General features: G+C 39.7%; 2 protein-coding genes across 3 annotated transcripts; one reads left to right on the forward strand and one right to left on the reverse strand.

The window, feature by feature from the left end:
• The first annotated feature begins 429 nt into the window (after positions 1-429).
• Positions 430-3,976, forward strand: LOC114360898 (zinc finger protein 771-like). Of its 2 annotated transcripts, none has more exons than XM_028315756.1 (3): positions 430-570; positions 2,496-2,639; positions 3,678-3,976. In XM_028315756.1, the coding sequence occupies exons 1-3, from the start codon at positions 472-474 to the stop codon at positions 3,810-3,812; spliced, it is 378 nt and encodes a 125-aa protein (XP_028171557.1). In that variant the 5' UTR covers positions 430-471; the 3' UTR covers positions 3,813-3,976. The 2 variants fall into 2 exon arrangements, with proteins under 2 accessions (XP_028171557.1, XP_028171558.1); XM_028315757.1 differs by lacking the exon at positions 430-570 and adding an exon at positions 632-729.
• A 2,211-nt stretch (positions 3,977-6,187) lies between these two features.
• LOC114360899 (sideroflexin-1-like) lies at positions 6,188-15,495 on the reverse strand. Its single transcript, XM_028315758.1, has 5 exons — positions 15,415-15,495; positions 10,947-11,035; positions 9,934-10,061; positions 8,567-8,751; positions 6,188-7,361 (listed from the first exon to the last, which is right to left on the reverse strand). Exons 2-5 carry the CDS (start codon positions 11,030-11,032, stop codon positions 7,302-7,304), a joined length of 459 nt encoding a protein of 152 aa, XP_028171559.1. The 5' UTR covers positions 11,033-11,035; positions 15,415-15,495; the 3' UTR covers positions 6,188-7,301.
• Between the last annotated feature and the right edge of the window lie 687 nt (positions 15,496-16,182).

The following is a 16,182-nucleotide window of genomic DNA, read 5'->3' on the forward strand; positions in this document are numbered from 1 at the left end:
CCTTGAACTGTTGTATAACATATATTTTTTTCAACTATTTCTGTCCAGCAGTAAAAGAGGAGTAGGCTTTACAAAATGACCATTTCACGCGGATTGAGGACACTAATCGCCTTAATGGACAACGCGATTTTTTCAGGCACCGTTGACGCTCTGTGTCCCCGATGTTATTGCATTTAATTATACAGCAAATCAATGTAATTTACCTAGGCCTTTAGCTCTCATACCAGATACCAAAAACAAGTGTACCAGAGTGACAGGGGATATTCGCGAATGCCCTTATAAGTAGTATTTTTTAAAAGGAAAGGTTACCAACTGGATCCAGTTAATATCTATGCCTCTGTTCTTTTCGAGTTACATTTCCTGCCTCATGTTAGCTAGACCTAATCTATAACGAAATAACGGTTCCTTTTTTTCTCGCAAGGCATGGAAGACCTATAATGTTTATTATAATTCCAGCAATACGCCAACTTGATGGTGCACATGAGAACTCACACGCGCGAGCGGCCCTACGAGTGTCCGCACTGCGACCGCCGCTTCTCCATGCCCAGTAACCGCGACCGGCACATTGTTGTGAGTATACGAAGATATGAGTAACTGGTAAGATATGAGTAACTACTAGGATACAATAAAGAAACGTAGTCACGTGCGATCACGCGCGAGCGGCCCTACGAGTGTCCGCACTGCGACCGCCGCTTCTCCATGCCTAGCAACCGCGACCGGCACATCGTCGTGAGTATACGAAAAATAATAGTAATTTTATTTTACAAGGAAAACAATCAGTGTATAAACTATGTAGACAAACATTTTAGGAAACTTTTAACCATTTTAATAATTGGTGTAATACGTATCACACCAGTGAGCTCATGGAGATCAAATAACTATTGTGATACTAGGGTCCCCCAAGGAACTGGTGTAATACTTGGTGTCCAAGTAACGGGTGATACATGAGGTCATTCAAGTAACTAGTGTGATACCAATGTATCTTACGGGACTATTCCCATCTCTCGTTCCCACCACTGCAACTCCTGTGTAGCCAGGATCTACAGCTTGACCGCCAATAAAAACCCAACCAATGAAGGTCAAGTTTGACCCGGGGGAAAGTTAAACTGTCATTGGGACCCGCAACGAAATTAATCAGAAGAACATAGGAGGAGTTCGAAATTAAGGTTCGACTTCCCTCCATTGCAAAGCGGAAGACTAGATATTTTTCTTGACAAATGTATCTTGTGATACATGGAGTCTAAGTATAATTTATGTGATACTAAGGTTTAAGTAACTGGCGTGATACATTGGGTCCAAGTAACTAGCGTGATAAGGGGCCCAAGTAACTGGTGTGATACATGAAGTCCAGTAACTGGTTTGTAACATGGGGTCCAAATATCTGGCGTGTTTTATATGAGGTCAAAATAACTGGTGTGATGCAAGTAACTGGAAAAAATATAAGCAATGGGTATAGTTTTATATAGTTGGTGACTCGCTACTGTTCGTTTTTCAAAAGTTTTGACAGACATTACACTATCGTTATGTGCATGTACACGTACACACACAAGTAAAGCTCACTTGCCTTCGTGAGTTGTGTGATGTATTCATGCTATAGCTATTGGCTCTGTGCACGATTACAGCGCCAACTAGCGTCCACAACTTTGTGGGCTCTGTCACATTGACATTTAGGTCGTATATTTGTGAAAAAATATCGAAATGAAAAAATAACAAATATTTTCAACTAATAAATTGTTGTGATACCACGATTTGGGTGGAAAAAAGGTTTTGAAATAATTTTGGTCATTCAAATCAGATGAAGTAAGTCCAAAAAGTGTGTTTAAGTTTGATTGTGTCAGGGTTTGTTTACTTCATTTATAGTTGTAGTTTTACAGTAAAACAAAAAGAAAAAGCTACTTTAACGGTTTCATTATATAACAGTAAATATATTTAAATGTTCCTGTATCGCTAGTAATAAATTAAATATCGTTTTCAGATCGAAATGAGTATTGTTTTGAAGACCGGGTTTGTGAGAGTTACAATATCAAATTCCAACCACAAACCGTATTTAAAGGAAAGTTGTTGGTATTGGCTGGACAAGTCCGAGATGTAGAAGAATTAGGAACAAAACAAGGGCAGAGTTCAATAATTCACGCTCTCATCATAAGGCAAACATCTGTGCACAACAACTACTGTGACTCATTTTTGTACTACCACGTTNACTATGTAGAATCGCTTTGCCATTGACAGATACATCTGATGACAGAGCTTACATTATTTCTACTTTTGACCACCATGAGCGCTGCGATAGATTATGTTACCCCCACCTAGTACTTCGCACCCAGCGAATACCTACGCATCTATATTGTATCGAGTGTCGACGCGCTGCGTTTCTTTTCTAAATAAACCAGTCAGTTGCGGACCACCGTGTTATCAATTTGCTCCCGTAGTTAGTACCTACATCGATATACATACACTACAAGTTGCAAGAAGTATAATAAATAACGTAATTCCAGGTGCACACGGGCGAGAAGCGCTACCAGTGCCAGCACTGCCACCGGCGCTTCACGCAGAGCAGCGCCGTCAAGCTGCACATCCAGACCGTGCACCTCAAGATACCCTACGCGCCCTGGGACAAGAAGAACCGCAAGCGACGGAAGGTAACTTATCCTCAACTGAAAAGGATATATTTCAGCTGAAAAGCGCTCACGACGACGACGTCTAAACGACCAGACTGGTGGACAAAGGCCTCCTAGAATTTTCAACGACTATTCCTGTCTGTAGATGTCACCGTAAAATTGTGAATTCCGTCAAATTATAATCTGACGTAGTTAAATTACAATCTAACCTAACCCACTGTTAGCTTACAATCTAATGCGTTATATTATAAACTGACAGAGTTCACAATTTCACGTTGACATATACATATGTATATATATGCGTTGACAAGAAGAGCCGCAAGCGACGCCGACCTACCTTTAATCGAAATATCCACTATTTTATTCTATGAACAAAGGGTTTTCCCAAGGATATAAAGACGCTGCGTAGTGTTTTAACGTACTATCGCCAACAGTGTTAACTGCCCATTGAAAGTCATGTCATCTCGTTCTATCGCCAAGAATCGCCATTTGATTAGAGCGAGAGCAAAAACGGAAATGGATAGTTAACAGTGTGAGCGTGTGTACAAGTGAAGGATCAAGTTTCCCTAATTTTTATAAGATCACCCGGGGCGAAAGCAACTTTGTTTGAACAAGCTGTCATCTGTTGAAGCATAAAAAAGCAATGATTGCTCTATGCTTCAAGACACTTTGTTCAAAATCCATCTGATTAATAATAGAATAGAATAGACTTTATTGATCACAGTAAACACAACACGAATATAGAAAATAGTGGGCCACTGCAGTAAAGTACTAACTTACTGAAAGTAGTGTAGAATAAAACCAATGAGTCACTTTGGCCTCATAGTTGCTTTCGCCCCGGGTGACCTTACCAAATAATAATAATAAATTAAAATCATTTATTTGCAAGAACATGGTTACAGATGGGTGTTAATTTAATAAATTCCAGCATATTCTGTCGCATGCGACGTACAAAAGTGCTTGTTCTTAAAGTTATGTTAATTTATGATTGCTACATTTAGTTTTAGACTTTACATATTTTACATACACTCAAATCTATAGACACTAATATTATTACAGGAACTAGAAGGCACGTCAGCACCTGTTAGCACGGTAGACCCAGTAAGCGCGCCTTTCCCCACCAACCCACACAAACTGATCCTGGAGACGCAGAGCGACTATCTCAACGCGTACATCACTTATAACGACGAGTAGTGTGAGTGGGAACGATAGTAATAAATTTAAGAGTGATTTCGCACTACATCCGATCCGAATCCATACACCGGACCGTATTTCCACGGATTCGAATCGAACCTAGTGCGAACTTAACTCCTTGTGTCGTAATATCGGATAAAAGTTATGATTGTAAAGCTGCGCTATTTTGTTCATAATAATTGACTTACATTAAGAGTGTAGGCGCACACCGTTGATTTTTCGTCGGCCGATAGTTTAGTCGGGCAGTTGATCAGTATGGGCATGTATGGGAGTGCGCACACTACGCCGATTCGATTTGGCCGATTCTTCATACAATTTAAAATCGGGCACAACTATCGGCCAACTAAAAATCAACGGTGTGTGCCTACTCTAAGTAAATACAATCGAATCATCATACGTCTAAAACACGATTGAATTTTGCTGACGTTATGACGTAATAAAAACGCCCTTACGAACCAACTGATGTGCTATGTAAAGTCAGCGTGAAATACTTCGTGATCGTGACATCCAAAGTGACCAAAAAGTTGATAACACAACCTTATTCCAATTGTAACAAAGACGTGCTGCGAATTTTTTGACTACTTTGTATATTTCTCTCTGTTTGTATCTGTCTTGCCTGCTTGTACACCTTTCTTGGAAATAAAAAGTTCTCTATTCTACTTTGGGTATTACGAAATAATTGACACTGACTGTACCTATAATTTCAAAGTAAACTGGACTATAGTGGGCGCCACTGGTGACCTAATGCAATGTTATCTTTTCTCTGTTATAATCGAAGCTGTTCATATACGATTAACGTTTCACATCCGTTACGCTTTAGTATTATCAGAATAGGAAGTTATATTCACCATTACACGTAGTTAGTGAAATATGTTGAAGTATTTCGTTGCAATTAAAGTGTAATTATTATAGTTTATTAGATTACAGAGTGAAATTAGGTCTATTCCACTTTGATCACCTGGATTTGATCACCTAGGTGATCAAAGTGGACTTTTTAGCTACGGTGATCAAAGGACACCAAAGTGTCGTTTGGAGTCCACTTCACCTGGGTTATCAAATTCAGGTGATCAAAGTGGAATAGACTTGAAATTAGGGTGTGCGCACATTTTGATTTCGTAGTTGAATATTCGACAGGAAATTGTTAATATTTATACAGGGTGTCTCAAAATTAGCACGTTACACTGACACTAGAGGTAGCTGAGTCTAAGATGCATCGAACAAGCTTAATATGTCCATAGAAAAGTTTCATAAGTTTTAAGATATGACCAATTTTATTTATTCATTTCTATAGAAAAGTTTGATGAGTTTATTTTATTTATTTTTATTTTTTTATTTTATTTAGTTAGGAAATAATTATGACTTATATTAGTTATTTTTAAAAATGGACTTAATATACTTGTTAGATGCGTCTTAAGCTCATTTACCTCTGGTGTCAGTGTGACGTGCAAATTTTGGGACATCCTGTATTATGTATTATTTTCTTTATACTTACAGTTAATTGACGACAGATGTCTATATATTTTCTTTATAATTAGTTAAATCGAGGTAGATGAACTCATTGAATAGACTAAAAACTAAGTTGTCTACGCCGCAAATAAGACTAAATAGGTTTGTGTAGCTTGATATGTAATTTTATTGTAAATAATAAAGTGGAAACAGATTAATATTAATTTGTAATGTATCTTTAATATACGATATAATTAGAAGAAGTTATTTTATTTTAGAAATAATTGAGATATTCTCAAACCGTTATACAAGCGACTTTGGCAATACGGTCACCATATTTTAAACTTTATATTCATTTAATTTAGGTCGAAAGGACACAGGGAGTGATAACAAAATGAAAGACAATTTGAAATACTCGTACGTTTTATTTTGTACATTGTTCATATAAAGTCACTTCCAGTGTTATTGTCACGGCAGAAGGTACATCAATTGACATTTACCTAATTAGCGACCAGTCCACTGTCTTTTACCCGCTTTTTCTATTAAAAACATTAATTGACTAGTTTGACCATTTCAGAATTACATTTTTATGTAAATAATAAATTGTCATAGTCAAACTGTGAATAATAAGTCTACTCAGCTAACTCAGTCAGTGCCGAGTTATGGGAGCAACAAGAGAGGTGTGAAATTGACATATTGTGACGTGACAGAGCGTACAAATCTGACGCACATTTGAAATCTTGATGACATCTCAAAAACATTCTCCCGTGCCGCTCCTATACCTCAAGCAATGACCCAGTTAGGCCCAGTTTTTTGATTCATAGTTAAAATAACTAATTGTTAAATTTTGCTACTATGTAATGGTTAAATATGAACAAAATGTAAATTAATAGTTAAAAATGTACTAAAAGTCAAGCTAACCATTGTTCGAAAATCATTTTTTTCTGATATTTCACCACTTGTCATTTGACATCTGTCAAATTTAACTATTGGTTATTTTAACTACGAATCACAAAACTGGGCCTTAAGCGTTAGACCTAAAATTTCAAATCTCAAAATATCTTTGTTTTAACTTTTTGACAGTGGACTTGCATATTCGATTAAACCGTTCAACTACAACTATTATAAACTCTCCAATAGCCTAAACAATATCTTTGGAATTATTGCACGTTATCTCTAAAACAATCATTAGAGCTCTTTAGTCTATGACGACGTCAAACGGTGCAAATGTCAATGTCAAACGTGACATCTTCCTCGTATAATTTTATGGCCACGATTTGATTACATTCATATTTTTGTAAATGGGAGTTATCAAAAGATATGGGCAGTCGGGATTTGCTCAGATCATAAAATGTGTATCACAACCAAAAATATTGAGCATAAAAAATATCACACATCAACGCAACATACAAAAACTTATAAATAGTTAAAATAGCTAATATACAGAAAATTAATAATAATATACAATATTTTAAAGAAATAAATGGAATGGAAGTTTACAAATTGGAATGAATAATAACATTAAGTCTATGATAATCTTTGCCCTGCATGAAATCTTAACAATCTAACATTTATGTTAAAATTAACAACATCAATAACCGTTTAACGAATAATTTAATATAACATATCATTATAATTGAGAACTATTATAATTGTTTTAGGCTAACACTTAAAATAGCTTACCTTAGTGTATAGCATAGCCAATATAACAAGTGTTCAAATAAGGCGCGCTACACACTCACGACAAATAATAAATAGGACAACGGCAGTTTTAATAAATATAATTTCGCTAAATATACTGCCATCATCATAGCAAAAAAACCTTGTTTTGGAATTATTGGACGTAAGCTCATTTATCAGAAATAAAGACGAGCGAAATACTCTTTAGGCGTTTATAATATAAGCCTCAATATTGTTTGATCCCGCCCGACTTTTCTATCGTTGCGTGCGACAAAGTCGTAAGTGTGCGAGCGGCCTGCGGTCACAGAAGGGCAGTAGTCATCTTAGAATAGTCTATGGCACGAAGTTCCAGCTTCGATTTCTTTAGAGCCCTTTGTTGTAGTACAGCTCTTTTGCTTTGGGGAAATTATACTTCGTTTTGGCCTGTGAAAAGAGAACAAGACATCAATTGAAGGATAAAGACAATCGAGTATCGCTATGTATCGTATGATACGAATATCGATAGTGTTTACTCTTATAAGTCACCCTAAATCGAAATACTAAATAGTTACAGTACAAGGCTAGCGTTTGGAGATCAGACTATCTCTCTTGAGTGAGCTGGGAAAAATACATGAAAATAACTTTTAACAAAAATATATTGGTATAACTAGGTCCGATATTGTCACGCAGTCAGGAACAGCTGGAGCGGGATGATGGCTGTCCAGTTTATTCTTAGGGGACAGTAGGTATATCCAACTACCGATCCAGTACTGTCAAACTCTACTGACCTTCAACTCAGGCTCCAAGCTCTCTACATCGATGGCGGCACGCTGCGGGAATATAGCGCAGCATAATGGCGTGGCAAATGTCACGCAGAGTCCCACTAGGAACAGCTGGATCGGGATGACGGCCATCGGGTAGTGGCAGAACAGTCAATTAAATTTCCAGCTCTGTCAAACTACTGACCTTCAACTCAAGTTCCAAGCTTTCTACATCAAGGGCAGCACGCTAGGGAAATATAGTACAGCGGAGACGAGAAGGTGACAGATGAATAGCTGGGACTTCTGACTATTCTTCTTGTTACCGTCTATTATCAATATCCAGTACTGTCAAACTCTACTGACCTTCAGCTCAGGCTCCAAGCTCTCTACATCGATGGCGGCTCGCTGCGGGAATATAGCACAGCATAATGGCGTGGCAAATGTCACGCAGAGTCCCACTAGGAACAGCTGGAACGGGATGGCGGCCATCGGGTAGCGGCAGAACAGAACAGTTAAGGTAATTTCTAGATCTGTCAAAGCATACTGACCTTCAACTGAAGTCCCAAGCTTTCTACATCAAGGGCAGCACGCAGGGAAATATCGCACAGCGAAGACGAGAAGATGACAGACGAACAGCGGGGACTTCTGACTAGTCTTCTTGTTACCGGCTATAAATTATCCAGTGCTGGCGAAGCATACTGAATTTCCATTTCTGTCAAACGCTACTGACCTTCAACTCAGGCTCCAAGCTCTCTGCATCAATGGCGGCACGATGCGGGAAGATAGAGTCCCACCAGAAACTACAGACTAGCACTGCTTCGTGACAGTAAATGCGTCAGTTTTGAGAACTTTTCTTCTTGTTACCGGCAATAAGCGGCTCCTACTGACCTTCAACTCAGGCTCCAAGCTCTCTACATCGATGGCGGCTCGCTGTGGGAATATAGCGCAGCATAGTGGCGTGGCAAATGTCACGCAGAGTCCCACTAGGAACAACTGGAACGGGATGACGGCCATCGGGTAGTGGCAGAAAAGGCCGCGGCGCGTCGCGTATGCGGTTATGAGTGGCGTCAAAGCTGGAAAGAAACGAAGGTTCGGTAAATATACCGAAAAACCTTTTTGCATGAAAAAAATGTTTGGTTACTGCTTACACAAAAAAAGTGACCACCGAACACTTTGGTCATGAGTAACAAAATGTTGTGTAATTTAAACAAATAATTCTGTAGTGAGCTAGACTTAGTTGGGGATAGAGTTGACACTTAGTTCGCCTGTCACTTTTTTGTGTAAGCCGTAACCAAAAATCTTGTTCAGTGTGAATCTTGCCCGTTTTCATCGACAAGCCCATGGGTAGTTCTATTCTAGTAGGTGGTTCCTCAAATTTAACACTTACAAATTTCGGGCTTGTCGGTGAAAACGCATTAGTTCATCTGATTGCCTTGCAAGTGTAAGTTTAGTCCGTGAGTGTCATAGCGTGTGAACCCCCATCCCTCCGGGCTAGAATGCCCCTCTCCCCTGGGCCAGAATGCCTTCCCCTGGGCCAAAGTGCCATTCCCTGGACCAAACGAATGCCCTCCCTTGGGCCAGAATGAGCAATGGCCTACCCTACCCTATACCAAATACGCTCATCTGGGCCTGAATACCCTCCCGTGGGACAGAATGGCCTCCCATGAGACAGAATGGCCTCTCCTGGGCCGAATGCTCACCCCTTGGCCAGAATGCCCACCCCTGGACCAGAATGCCCTCCCCTGGGCCAAAATACTCCCCTGGATACGCTTATAGTTTTCATATTCTAATGACCACGTACCGGAAAGCGCAGCGTAGGACGTCCACCCACAAGGTAGACCGACGACCTCATAAAGGTAGCGGGAAGACGCTGGATGCAGGCCGCCACCAACCGGCCATTGTGGAAATCATTGGGGGAGGCCTATGTTCAGCAGTGGACGTCCTATGGCTGAAATGATGGTGATGATGATGAATGAAATCAAGTGGCAGTGGGCGGGGCACATAGCTCGTAGAGACGATGGCCGTTGGGGCAGGAAAGTCCTCGAGTGGCGACCACGGGCTGGAAGACGTAGCGTGGGCAGGCCTCCTACTAGGTGGACCGACGATCTGGTAAAGGTCGCAGGAAGAGCCTGGATGCGGGCAGCGCAGGACCGTTCATTGTGGAAAACCTTGGGGGAGGCCTTTGTCCAGCAGTGGACGTCCTATGGCTGAAATGATGATGATGATGATGATGATGATGATGAATGACCACTCACTCATGCCGGGCAGCGCCATGATGACTCGCGAGATGCACACGAGCGAGATGCCACGCATGGCAGCTGTCTTGCTCTCTCCCACGCGCTGCCCATCCGCGGTAAAAACTGGTGTGCCGTTCAGGATCTCACTTTGGAGTAAACAGGGATTTAAAGGTAAGATTAAAAGGCGATTGTTGAGTGTAACTTTTTCAGTGAAAACAGCGCCTTTGACAAATTTAGGTACCTATAACAGTTAGGTACAAAACACAACTCTATACCAACTTTTTTGTCCAACAACATGCAATGCATGTAAAACGAGCATGTGATATGTATTCTAGCAAATAAATTATTGAATTTGAATGTCAATAAATATTATGTTTAGCAAACGAGAACTCAACAAATCACGGTTCTCCTTTCCGTCGATACATGAGCTTTTTCAAAAGCGCCTTAACACGACTTTAACAATATGGGCTGTATTATTATGACCACAACGCGCCACGATTTGTTTCTTCGCTCTAAGAACGTTTAAGTAGCACTTATGCAAAGGTTTTGGGTCTTTGAGATTCATTCCTTCACCATAAAGTATTAGGCCTCAACCTCGAACTTAGCGGGCAGCGGGGCGGCGGCGGCGGCGGCGCGGGAGCGGGGCGGGCAACGCAGACCCGTTCTCGAAACCAGCGGGCAGCTCGCGCGGCGCTTTAGCGGCGAAGTGTTGTGTTCGGGGTTGTGTTGTCGAGATATTTGTTTTTATTCGCAAACGAAATGTCTGAACAACGGCGACAATTTTATTTCGATTCAAATTTATTCCTAACGCTCGATTTATTGTGGGCAAAAGAAGGAGTGCGCTGCCCGCTTGTTGCCCGCTCCCTCGCCGCTGCCCGCTCGTTGCCCGCTCCGGCGCCGCTGCCGCGCCGCTGTTTTCGAGAACCGGTCTATTTGATTTTACGCATAAGATCCTGCCGCTCCCGCGCCGCCGCCGCCGCCGCCCCGCTGCCCGCTAAGTTCGAGGCTGAGGCCTTATAGAGATTTCTTACCTGCTCCTCATCATGGGGATGTTGATAAAGTTGGCGCCGCACACGGCTGCGAATGGCACGAACCGCGCGTACATGGGATTCTTCATTTTCTGGAAAATAAAGCAATAAAACCATTTTATATTGGGAAAATATGATTAGGGATGAAATGTTTTAGCGTTGTACAACGAATATCTAAATAAATAATAATAACATCTCGTCCATATTGGAGACCTTTGACATCACGATGTTTCAGAAACTAATAAGGACTTAGGCTTAGTTTAAGGTTTTTCATTTAATCTGGATTCCAGTTTTCTCAAAATATGAAGTTCAAAGATAGATTCTATTTTGTGTAGTAGGTATAGTTGTTCGTTGGTGGTTTGTCTGGAGGTGTGCAAACTATCATAAAAGGTTGTATTTTCTAATTTAGCACAAAGATGGCTCATGCAATGTCCATTAACACTTGCGAGTTTGCGTAAATAAGCGCGTGTCTACAAAGCCTACCAACGTAGCGTCGTGACGTGATCTCTTTGCACAATGAATAAACTGTTGAAGGAGGTTTAACCCATCTCGTCATATTTGTCTTTGAATAAAACAATAAAAAATGCTATTAAAACTTTATACTTTCTATTTTTAAGAAAAATAAATATATATCTTAGATAAACGGCTTGAAATCATCTCCAATTGAGGAATCGCTATGTTATGCGCGCAATAAGATTGGGTTTTAGTTTTTTCTTCTTCGAGTCTCACTTAGATAAAAAAGATTGAGTTCTTTATAGTTTTGTCTCTGCTCGAAAATTATATTTTTATGATGCGAAAGATCTTGTTGATAAAAAGGTTTAAAATTTTTATTATAAAATAAAACATATCTACTTAAAGAAGATACGTAGTCGTATAAATAGTGTGAAAATGGATCACTTGCTTTGAAAAACCCTAAGAAGTTAAAAATGTTTTGAAATAATCGAAGTCGTTCTTGGTTTATAAACATGTCAAACTACCACTTGGGGCAATTGTTTCATATTATGAGGGTCAATTGCATATCAATCACGGGTTAGAATTGGAAATATTTATGCAGCGCGAATTGCAGGTGAATAATAACAGTTATGAACGGTTCTTTCGTTTTTTGGTCATCATTAAGATTGTCACTCTCGTGTCAGTCAGACTTCATTTTTATTGTCTGAATCAGACCAACAACTTATACCTTGCTCTCATCATCATCATCATCATCTTAGCCATAGGACGTCCACTGCTGAACATAGGCCTTCCCCAATGCTTTCCATGTTACCCGGTCGATAGCGGCCGGCCTGCTACCTTTACAACGACATACGTTGCTCTTATACGCATTATTTCTTTTTGCAGAAATAAGTTGATGTCAACCAAACTAGGAACACTTACATACTTAGTAGGCAGTAGGTAAGTATGCAAAACGTTTCTTCAATTTGGGAATCGAACCCAGGACCTACGGATTGACTTCAGTTGAATCGACTTCAAAATCGCGATCTCCGGGATAAAGAAAGAAGGTCTAGCCTTGATTTGTCATGACTGTAGGTAGGTATTTGACCGGGCACATGGCAGCATTAGGTCATCGCACTTGACAAATAATAAAAGATACAATACTTATTTATATCGATAACAACTATAAGTAATTGCGACATATTATGAGTGACCTTTTGACATATTTCTGATATAAGTTGCGTGGCGATAAAATAATGAATAAAAATGAGGACAGTGACATTCTGTCATCATCATAATTATTATGCCTTCTAGCCAGGTTATCTGTATTGCAGCAAGATTTTGTCTCTTGCAATACCTGCACTATATTTTCAGAACACAGGTGTTGGATATCGTCCCTATTTTTTCCGCATAGTGGTTAAAAAGTTATGAATTTTGAATTCTGAAAGGAAATATACAAATACGATCAAGTAAATTGTGCGTGAAACGTAGAACCGGGAAACACAGCGTGGACGTCCACCCACAAGGTGGACCGACATCATAAAGGTAGCAGAAAGCCGCTGGACGCAGGCCGCTACCAACCGGGCAACATTGAAAGCATTGGGGGAGGCCTATGTTCAGCAGTGGACGTCCCATGGCTAAGATGATGAAATTGTGCGTGACAAAAGTTATGGGTTACTTTTGGTCATGAAAAGACTAGGAGTGACAGCACATGAAGCTACTCCCTGGCATCATCTTATTTATCCTATAAAAGGTGGTATTTTGCAACCAAGATGTAATAACAAGAGACTATTCTCACCGCTGCAACTCCTGTGTAGTAGCTAGGATCTACCTTAACCGCCAATAAAAACCCAACCAGTGAAGGTCAAGTTTGTCTCGGGGGCAAGTTAAACTGCCATTGGACCCGCAACAAAATCAATCAGAAGAACATAGGAGGAGTTCGAAGTCGAACCTTGACTTCGAACTTCGGGTCCAATGGCAGTTTAACTTGCCCCCGAGACAAACTTGACCTTCCCTCTATAGAGCCTTATTTAGTCGTCGTCGTCGTCTCAGCCAAATGACGTCCACTGCTGGACAAAGGCCTCCCCCAAGGTTTTAGTATTTATTATTATTAACTTAATCGTTTGCGTATTCGACAAAATTAGATACTCAACCTTCGAATTATACGATAACGTGACAATTTTGATTGTCAAAATAAGTTTCGTGCAACCATTTCTCATTTCCGTACTAAATCTTTTGATGGCGATTCGAATACTTACGCAAACGATTTGAAGTCGAAAGTGTTTCGTGCTAGAGGTACTGGTGTTATAATATGTTATGGTGGGTATATTACTGAATCCACACTCCATCATCGTGCCAAACACCCGACACACCTCCGTAAGTTCCATGACGTAGGGTGATAATGAGATAGCCGCATATTTACGTTACGTAAACTTGAAAAATAATGATATGATAGTATTATGTAGATAACAGCGTTATTGCGATATTTGATTTATTACAGCATTTTGTGATAACACATTGCGTTCTTTATTCAGCTGGTGTAACACGAAAACAATTTGGTGGATTTATTAAGGTTACTTCGTCGGGTAAAAAATTGGAAAAAAGAAACATAATGTACAAGTTTACTGAAGTAATAATGGATAGATGAACTCGGTAATTTTCTAGCATTTATAGGAAGTCGTGAATTACTGATGAACGCACCATACTTAGAAAAAAAAAAGATTCAAGTCTTAACGTCTTAAAGTTCTAATACATAGGTGCACTTTTGCAAAAAAAAAATCCTGTGTCAAGTAGCCATATTGTGCTGTCTATAGTTCAAACTTTTGTAACAAGGTAAAAAAATCAAGTCAGTCAAAAACTAAATACCTACTTATACCTAAGACTCCCCGCAAACTACAGATACTTACATGCTATAATCTTATTTTGTGGCAAAGGTTACGTCTTAATCATAATTAATTCATATAGGTATTCATTGCATCATGTAGTATTGTAGTACATGGATGTTATTTTGGTTAAGAATATAGGAAAATATTTTACGAGCTATTTTTAAGATGTCATTTTTAAATAAGTACCTACTTAATCTTGTTTTCTTGCGATAAATCATTATACTATTACAATTTTAGTATTATCGATCATTTTTAATGAACTGTGCCTTTGAATTGAGATAAATAATCTATCTACTTATTGATGATTTCAGAGGTATACATATATCGTCCACTTGACATAGTAGTTCGTATACTCGGCCTCTAACGCCTGGTAGTCGTGGGTTCGAATGCCGTGTCGGTAAATGTGAGAGTTAAAGATCCTGTTTGAAGTTAGGTTTATAGATAGTTGTAAAAACACAAAGTAATTGTGTTGTGTTGTATGTTTCCATTCAATGACATGCAAATTTGATGCATGTAGAGAGCTCAGGTTAAGAGTTAACTCTAAAGTTTTCATGTTTTTGTAAAACAAGAAAAATCTTGTATACCTCTTCACGAATATTGTATCCGTTTGTCAAAACTAGAGATAAATATAGAGACAGCATAATGAGTAGTGAGTAGTAGTCATAACTTCTGAAATGTAAAAGTAATTTTTTTTTTTTTTTTTTAAATAAATAAATGATACGATTTCATTTGATTTTAATTTCCGACGGTAGTTGAGAGATTATTAGACGTAACCAACGTAACAGAGTTGTCACAAGTCTCGCAATATTTTTACGTGACGAAAAAATTCCTCCCCGTATAGAAATGAGTTCAACTAGGGTGTAACTTTTTATTATCAAGAGGGCTTATGCCCGTATTCACCATCAATCCATAATGTTTAAGTGACCCCTATGAAAACAAAATTCCTGTTAAGTGTTACCGTAGGGGTCACTTAAAATTAGGGATTGACGGTGAAAACGGTCATTAGTATACCTACAATCTTAAGCTAAAGACTGAAACCATTGCTGCTTTCCTAACCCGTCTAGCCAGCCAGTGGTACCGCGCTGGTAAATAGAGAGTCGTACTCCTTCAGTGGAGACCAAATGACCGATGATGATGACTTACTTCTAGCTTACCTTAACTTTGCTGTTGAGGTACAGAGCCGTTCCCAACGCGCCACCGCAAGCAGCGCAGTAGGAAGCGAACAGTTGTCTGGGCGAAGAAATAGAAAGAATAAGAAATAAATTAAATAGAACAAATGGTAGGGTACTCGCCAAAAGGCTAGTTACCTAAAAAAAAATTGTTAATCCGTCAATTCATCATCATCATCATCATCATTTCAGCCACAGGACGTCCACTGCTGAACATAGGCCTCCCCCAATGACTTCCACATCGCACGGTTGGTAGCGGCCTGCATCCAGCGCCTTCCCGCTACCTTTATCAGGTCATCGGTCCACCTTGTGGGTGGACGTCCCACGCTGCGTTTTCCGGTACGTGGCCTCCATTCCAGAACCTTGCTGCCCCATCGGCCGTCAGTTCTGCGTACTATGTGCCCAGCCCACTGCCACTTCAGCTTGCTGATCCGTCAATTACATTATCAAAAAATATTGGACACGTATATTTTTATTTCACAATCAAACAAGTAATTACGAAGTTATGATGCGTTGAAGTTCCGCTTGACGTCATAAAGTGCTGCACTATTAAGCACGCTTTGACGTCACGGGGTATTTCTATTGAACTTTGGCGCGATTTCTCTCTTTCAATTTTCATTAGTTTGAAAAAGTGAAAAATACGTGTCAAGTATTTTTTGATAACTCACTTAACCGACAGACTGTAGGGTCAGATGTTCAACAATGAAACAATGGTACACAATAAAACATTGCAATATTTCTTAAATGCTTCGT

Source organism: Ostrinia furnacalis, unplaced genomic scaffold (assembly GCF_004193835.3).
Source record: "Ostrinia furnacalis isolate ACB-3 unplaced genomic scaffold, ASM419383v2 OfSCF5237, whole genome shotgun sequence".
Taxonomy (NCBI): domain Eukaryota; kingdom Metazoa; phylum Arthropoda; class Insecta; order Lepidoptera; family Crambidae; genus Ostrinia; species Ostrinia furnacalis.